The sequence below is a fragment of the Equus quagga genome, chromosome 5 (assembly GCF_021613505.1).
Source record: "Equus quagga isolate Etosha38 chromosome 5, UCLA_HA_Equagga_1.0, whole genome shotgun sequence".
Lineage (NCBI taxonomy): Eukaryota > Metazoa > Chordata > Mammalia > Perissodactyla > Equidae > Equus > Equus quagga.
This window is the reverse complement of record NC_060271.1, coordinates 27980886-27988484: the sequence shown is the minus strand read 5'-3', so window position 1 is coordinate 27988484 and position 7599 is coordinate 27980886. Positions and strand designations below refer to the sequence as shown.

Here is a 7599-nt window from a genome sequence, read left to right as displayed (position 1 = left end):
TGTTCAGGGGTGCCGCGTGGGGGCATCCCAGGGCAGGCTGCATAGCCAGGGCCCGGGTCGGTCCTAGGCAGCGCGGAGGGCGGGGTAGGGGACAGCGGGCGGCCCCGCGGCGGGGTCCCAGGGCCTCGCTCCTCCCCGGACAGGGCGGGGCGGGGAAGTCCCGCCCAGCAGGCCCGGGCCCGAGGTGGCCCCGAGGGCTGTGCCCGCCTCCTGCCTGCAGCTGCGACCCCGGGCCCGGAGGGCGGGTCCAAGCAGAAGAAGAGAAGCAGGGGGCGAGGCTGGCGGGTCATGCCCTGGTCGCCCCGCACCGCGCTCCTTTGGGACCTGGTCCTGGGCGTGTTGGGCACCGCGGCCTTCCTGATCGACCTGGGCGCCGACCTCTGGGCCGCGGGCCAGTATGTGCTCAGCGGCCGCTACCTGTGGGCCGCGCTGGTGCTGGCGCTGCTGGGCCTCGCCTCGGTCGCGCTGCAGCTCTTCAGCTGGGTCTGGCTGCGCGCCGACCCCGACGGCCTGCACGCGCCGCAGCCCCCGGGCCGCTGCCTGGCGCTGCTGCATCTCCTGCAGCTCGGCTACCTGTACCGGTGAGCGCCCCGCCCTCGGGAGGAGGGGGCACGGAGCCCAGCGGCACTTCCTGCTGCGGGGAAGTGGGTGGGGAGGGGAGGACCAGGACCCAACAGGCGAAACTAAGCCCCTCGGGCGCCTCTGCCTACAGGTGAGCTCCCCGCCTCTTAAAGAAAGAGAGCCGCGGCTGACAGCCTTCGGTGCTCATCTAGCCCTACCCTTCCTGGCACAGGGGAAGAAACTGAGGCCCAGAGAAAAAAGGGAGGCGCATGGTTTGGAGTCCGACCTCAGGATCCAGTTCTGGCTTTCCCACCAGTTTCTTCATTCCTGCCTTTCTCTGACCCTCGGTTTCCTCCTATGTTAAGAAGAGGTGGTAATCTATATCAGGTCTGGCCGCCAGGCCTGTTGTGAGAGTGAGGGAAAACGTGGGAAAGCGCCTCCGCCAGCGCTTGGCACAGGGTGGACTCTGTTGTAATGGCCGAGGCTGATCCTTTTAGCTGTGGGCAATGCCTTGGGCAAGTCACTTGACCCCTCCTCGTCTCAATTTGCTCGTTCCAGTGGAGATGGTTGTAGTACCCTCCTCTGGTGAGGACTGAATGAAATGAGAACTGAGACGCCCGGAAGAGCACTCAACAAATGTCAGCCAGCTTCGTGATTCCCTGGGTCACCCTGGGAACTTCAGCAGCCCTGACCCCCAGAGCGGCCCCTGTTCCCTCACCCTGGGCGCCCCTCACCCTTTCTTCCCCAGCTGTCTTCTCCTTGAACATCTGCTCCCCACTCCCACCTCCTCACCCCCAGGCTGAGTAGGAGGGCAGAGATGGGGTCTGACTCATCCTTGTCCCTGGAGCCAGCCTTTTCAGAGCTGGCAGGCCCTGTAGAGTTGGGGAAACTGAAAGCAAGGGGTTAGAGTCATGCCTTGGAGTCAGGACATCATGTGGTCTGGGTTGGGATGGGGTGGCTGGAGCCAGGATCCACTCTTGGCTCCATTTTTACAGATTCTTTCCAGATCTTGCCTTCACAAAGCTGCATCGAGTTTCCAGGAATGGGCCAGAGGAGCTTTGAATGTGGCAGTTTTGCCTGAGGGACCATACGGGCATCAATAAAACCCCGGTGGGGCAGGAAGTGGCACAGTTATTACAGTCCTGGCAGGAGAGGCCTTTAACTACACCGCGCATCCTCCCTTCCCTGTTTCTGCTGAGCATGAGGCAGACAGACTGTACTGAGCTTTGGTTTAGAAAACGGAGTCTCTGTTCCTGCCTGTGACTATGAGGCAGGGGCCCCTGCCAGGTACTGGGGGACCAGAGGCAGCGGCTTCTGCTGAGAGAGCCCTGACCCAGGCCTGCCCGCCTGCTCCCTTAGTGCGTTTTCAAGTCTATTCAGGGGAGGTGTCAGTAAACATCTGATGAATGAGTTTGCAGTGAGGGAATGGCTCCCCTTCCAATGGCCAACTGAGATGGTTCTGGGCCCTGGAGACTTTGGAACATCCTCCACTCCTCCCTCATGCCAGTGGGTCGCCCAGGCCTGTCTATCCAACCTCTGGACTCTCTTAACTCCGCCCTGCTCTCTGTCTCCACTACTCTGGCTGGGCTCTCGTCCTTTCTCCCTGGACTGTTACAGCCCCCTCTTAACTGGATAGCTGCTTCCACTCCAGCCCCTCCCACCCGTTCTCCTTCCCACGGCTGGGGTGCTCTTTCTACAGCACAGTCTGATCCATCTCGCCTGTGCTCAGAAGCTCTCAGTGGCTCCCCTTCCCCAGGGGATCCCAAGAAATTCTGATGCATGCTAAAATTTGAGAATTATCACCTTAGGCAATTTCACAGTATGCTTTTCAAATTCAAACAGCTTTGGATGCAAATCCTGATTCCACTGCTTGGTAGCTCTTTGGTCCTGTTTCCCCATCTGTAAAATCAGGATGTTGTAGGGAGTACATGGGACAAGGTTTGTGATGAGCTTGGGACATTGCCTGGCCACGAGGAGCAGCAGTGGTTGTATTTTTCCCCATTTTACGGATGAAGAAACAAGTTCAGTGAGGTTAAGTAGCTTGCCCAAGGCCCCACAGCATGTTGGTGACGGAGCTAGGATTGGAGCCTGTCTGCATCCACCTGATAGGTTAGGGGAGAGAGGAACGCCACAGGACACTAACCTGGCCCCTTGGGGCATCCGTATGTGCCTAGGTGCGCGCAGGGGCTGCGGCAGGGGCTGTTTGTGTGGCGGCAGGAGGTGCCCTCCGAGTTTGACTTGGCCTACGCCGACTTCCTCTCCCTGGACATCAGCATGCTGCGACTCTTTGAGACCTTCTTGGAGACGACGCCGCAGCTCGTGCTGGTGCTGGCCATCATGCTGCAGAGCGGCCAGGCTGAGTACTACCAATGTGAGTGACGGGCCAGTGGCCGGCCCCCCTTTTATGGCTTGGGAAGTTTTCCCACAAATGTCAGAAGTGTCTTTACTCTTATAAGGGCTGTTTAGCAAAAAGGAGACCATCCTTTAGTCAGGCAGGTCTGGGTTCAAATCCAAAGTCACTCTCTAGCCATATGAGTTTGGACAAATGACTCGACGTCTCTGAGTATCAGTTTGTTCTCATCTGTAAAATGGACATAATGAATGATCCTACCTCCTAGGGCTGATGACAGAGCTAAGTGTGGTGACACATATGAAGCCTAGTGCCTGGCGCATAACGCATCTTAATTGTAATTTTTAGTATTTTGAGGATAATAGAGATAAAGTATGAAGGGGGCCTGACACAAAATAGGCAGTTTGTTAGTCACTAAACGATTTATTGAGCACCTTCATACACTCAAGTTTTATTGAGCACCTTTGTGCCTGTCCCTGTGCCAGGGACACTGCCGTGAATGGGGACACAGCCCTGCCCTGCTGGGATGATCGACGGTAGAGCAGGTAGTTAAGTAAAGTGTGTTGAGTGATCTGAAAAGGGAGGGGCAGGTGGCCTCATGAACCATGGGGAGTTTGTACAGTGAGGAGCGTGGGGAGGGTTTTCTCTTGTAAATGGGAAGACACACCCAAGGTCACAGACCCAGGTGGCCGCCAAGCTAGGACTCCAACTCACGTCTGATCCAGGGGCCAGGGCTTCCCCTTCTCCTTCACACCTCTGCACGCCTTGAGGCCCCCCTGCTGTAAACGGCACAGCCTCTCAAGGAACCAATCCCCACTCTGCCGTCACTCACTGTGCGACCCAGAGAGTCTTCCCCTCCCTGGCCTCAGTTTCCTTGCCTGTATGAGATGCAGGTTGGACTCGATCTTCCTTTCAGCTTGCTAATCCAAATCTGTAATATATATATATGTTTTTTGAGGAAGATTAGCCCTGAGCTAACTACTGCCAATCCTCTTCTTTTTGCTGAGGAAGACTGGCCCTGAGCCAACATCCATGCCCGTCTTCCTCTACTTTATACATGGGATGCCTACCACAGCATGGCTTTTGCCAAGTGGTGCCGTGTCCGCACCCAGGATCCGAACTGGCGAACCCCAGACCACCAAAAAGCAGAATATGTGCACTTAACCGCTGCAACCACCAGGCCAGCCCAAAATCAAATCTGTAATATTAATTGAAAAAAAAAAAAACCCAGTGGTAGTAGCAGCTGTCATGATTGAGTGCCTGCTGTTAGCTGGGCACTGTGCACAGTGCTTTGTTGTCATCATTGCTCACATCCACAGCAGCCCTATAGGTTGGTGCTATGTTTATCTCCATTTTACACAAGAGGAACGAGATACAGAAAGGTGAAGTGATTTGCCCTGGGATGCACAGCACTCAGTGGGCACATATTTTTGTCTGTTTGAAGGCAGTGGCTGTCCAGGACCAAGGCCACATGGAGAGTCTACACTGTGGCAGCGGGGAGGGAAGAGACAAATTTTCTCAACTTTTTATTTAGCAAACATTTATCCAGCTGCTATTATGTGCCAGGTCCTGGGCTGCCCGGGGATCCCAGGGGAACAGAATCTGTTTCCTACCCTGAAAGAGCTCAGAGATGAGGAAGTAAATAGATAATTTACTGTGTGGTAAGACTCCAGACAGAAGTGGATGGGGTGTTACAGGACACCTGATAGTGGAGTGGGTGCAGTGGGGTCAGGATGGGTGACTCTAGGGGCCATTCAAGCTGGAACTTGCAGGGTAAGGAGGAGGAGGACAGGGGAAGTGGGGCATGTGCTCTTGGCCTACATGTCATGGGCAAACTTGTCCAGGTCAGAGAATGCAGCATGCTGGGCAAACTGGGAGAACATCAGCCCTGCCGAGACCTAGAGTGTGGGGTGGTCAGAAAGGACGATGGCCACAGATCCGATTCCAGGCTGGGAGTGGGTTCTTGGCCTGTAACAGGTTCCTAGTAAACATCTGTTGAGTGGATGCGGTGGGAAGTGGGCAGGGAGGAAGCGTTCTAGAGACATTTCAGTCCTGCTTCCATCCTTCCCTGGAGGCCCTGGTGCCTGGTCCAGGGCGGGCAACCAGAAGGTGGGACAGGATCCCCACCGTTAACTTCAAGCCTTGGAAAATCAAGACCAGGGTCCAGTCTGAGTGTGGAGGGGAGGGCAGTGGGGGACGTTCCATTTGTACAGCAGGGACATCCCTCCTGGCCCTAAGGGCAGCTTCAGCCGGTGGCCTGTTGCCACCCCCTGGGATTTCCTGCTTCCTTTTCTGAGACTAAGAAAGAGGAACTGGGACTGCCATTTTCAGACCTAAGAAAGGCATGGGCTCTTCTAGGAGAGGAAGGATTACAGGGCACTAGAAGATGCTCAGGGTGTTGCCAAGGCCCAGGGGTGCTGGATGCTGGTGAGGCGTGCAGATGAGGGTATAAAAGTCACACACCCTCTCATCCTTGAAAAATATCACCGTGGTCGCACCTGAAAAGTACAGCTTAGTGGTGTACTTAGAGCAGACTTCGTATTTGAATCCCGGCTCTGTTTTTGGTTGTATGAACTTACTTAACATTCTCCAGGTGTAGTTTTTCCTTCAACAAATTGGGGCTTCTAATACCCACCTCAGGGTGGTGACGAGGGACCCCATGAGGCCTGTGATTCCTGGGGAGCGCCAGGCAGGCTGCCCGCGGGGCTCACCTGTTTCCTCTTGCTCTTCACAGGGGTCAGCATCTGCACGTCCTTCCTGGGTATCTCGTGGGCATTGCTTGACTACCACCGGGCCCTGCGCACCTGCCTCCCCTCCAAGGCCCTCCTGCGGCTGGGCTCCTCGGTGATCTGCTTCCTGTGGAACCTGCTGCTGCTGTGGCCCCGAGTCCTAGTTGTGGCCCTGTTCTCGGCCCTCTTCCCCCGCTATGTGGCCCTGCACTTCTTGGGCCTGTGGCTGGTGCTGCTGTTCTGGGTCTGGCTTCAGGGCACGGACTTTATGCCAGATCCTTGCTCCGAGTGGCTGTACCGGGGGACAGTAGCCACCATCCTTTATTTCTCTTGGTTCAATGTAGCTGAGGGCCACACCCGAGGCCGCGCCACCATCCACCTGATGTTCCTCCTGAGTGACAGCATCCTCATGGTGGTCACCTGGGTGACTCATAGCACCTGGCTGCCCAGTGGGGTCCCACTGCAGATGCTGCTGCCTGTGGGTGGCACCTGCTTCCTTTTGGGTCTGGTTCTGCGGCTTGTCTACTACCACTGGCTGCACCCTAGCTGCCGCTGGGAACCTGATGGAGTGGACGGGACCCAGGGCCTCCGCAGTGAGGGGCATCAGCGGCCTCAGAACAGGCGCATGGCCCGGTTGGCTCAGAACTTTTTTCCTAAGACTAGGGATGAGCCATGGAAGGGAGAGGTGAATGGAGTCCTTTGAGGCATGGTCAGACCCAGCCAGGGGACAGAAGGACATATGGAATCACTTGGTAGAATGCAGAAGATAAGCTAATTATGCTGCTATGGGCCTTGATTCTCTCAACAAGCACTTGGTGCCTGATCTGGAAGCACAGGAGACCTGCGTTGAGTAAGACAGAGGCCTCTCTTCAAGGATGAGAAGGGCTGGGCCCTGGAGCGTCAAGGGCCCCAATTATGTAGACACTTTGGGAGGAAAGAAGAGACCCCCTTTTCTCTTCCCTCCCAACCAGTACAGCTGGTGTGCCAAAGCATCCCAGGGTTGGTATTTTCACCTCCCTGGCCACCTCTAAAATAATTGGTGGAGGTCCTGTCCCACCCCTTGGTCCCTCTATCCTGGGCTAGAAGGCCCCAGGACCTCCAGGATGTGTTCCCTAGAATACTTCCTCCTCTGCCCCACCCCAGTCATTCAGTTCATTCAGCAAATGTTTACTGAGAGCATTTTAGGTGCCAGGAACATCATTCTGTCCTTGGAACTTGGAACAAGATCAGCAGCCACCCCAGCTTCATCCCTTACCCTCTCCAGCAGCTCCTGAGCAGGCTCATGCTGGAAGCCAGGGATGCCCAACTGGCTGACCCCTGTCAGCCCCTCCAAGGCCTGAGTGCAGCTGGTCCAGCCTCTGCCCCTGCTCTCAAGGGGCCACCTTTTGACCAAGTGCCTTGTGAACCTATGGTCTGGGCCATGGCTCAGCCTGCGGAGTATTTTTTATACTTTAGGCAGCGTACTTTCTACCTCAGAGTCTACGTGAGAGGAAGAGAAGGCATGTGCACATGTGTCTCTGCAAGTGAGAGACACGTTTGTGTTTTGTTGAACAGTATTATTAAGTTATTAAACCCTCATGAAATCCTCCAACCTGGTTGTGTCATTAAACTAAATCTACTGCAGAGTTCAAAGCTGCCTGGAAAGAGGGGGTCAGGGACACGAAGTCCGCCCCTCAAAGTGGTAAAGGTCCTGGGACCAGAGAAGAAGTGGGCTGGCTTAGGCAGGACTTCTCCACCTTGTTCCCAAGTTTCGGAGCCCGTGAGCCAGTGTGGGGTTGATGGTTCAGGTGGTCGGCAGAACCTAGATCTGGACGGACTGGTGCCTGCTCCTAACCAGCTCTGCTGGGCCTGGCAGGGGGAGCCACAAACACCTTTAGTTCCAGCAAGTCAATACGAGAGCCCAGGTGAAGAAAGCTCTCTTTGTTGGGAGCTCCTGGAGGGTGTGAGTGAGGTGGCGGC

General features: G+C 55.8%; 1 protein-coding gene across 1 annotated transcript; it reads left to right on the top strand.

Moving 5' to 3' along the window:
* The first annotated feature begins 272 nt into the window (after positions 1-272).
* XKR8 (XK related 8) lies at positions 273-7226 on the top strand. The gene is made up of 3 exons (XM_046661874.1): positions 273-581; positions 2736-2932; positions 5646-7226. The coding sequence occupies exons 1-3, from the start codon at positions 289-291 to the stop codon at positions 6341-6343; spliced, it is 1188 nt and encodes a 395-aa protein (XP_046517830.1). The 5' UTR covers positions 273-288; the 3' UTR covers positions 6344-7226.
* Positions 7227-7599: the final 373 nt, after the last annotated feature.

What these genes read in the sequence shown, in the direction of transcription:
- XKR8 (XM_046661874.1), top strand. Translation starts at nt 289, where the DNA reads ATGCCCTGGTCGCCCCGCACCGCGCTCCTTTGGGACCTGGTCCTGGGC. An exon ending in CAGCTCGGCTACCTGTACCG is followed by an intron (nt 582 to 2,735) that starts GTGAGCGCCCCG and finishes GTATGTGCCTAG; the next exon opens with GTGCGCGCAGGGGCTGCGGC. An exon ending in CCAGGCTGAGTACTACCAAT is followed by an intron (nt 2,933 to 5,645) that starts GTGAGTGACGGG and finishes TGCTCTTCACAG; the next exon opens with GGGTCAGCATCTGCACGTCC.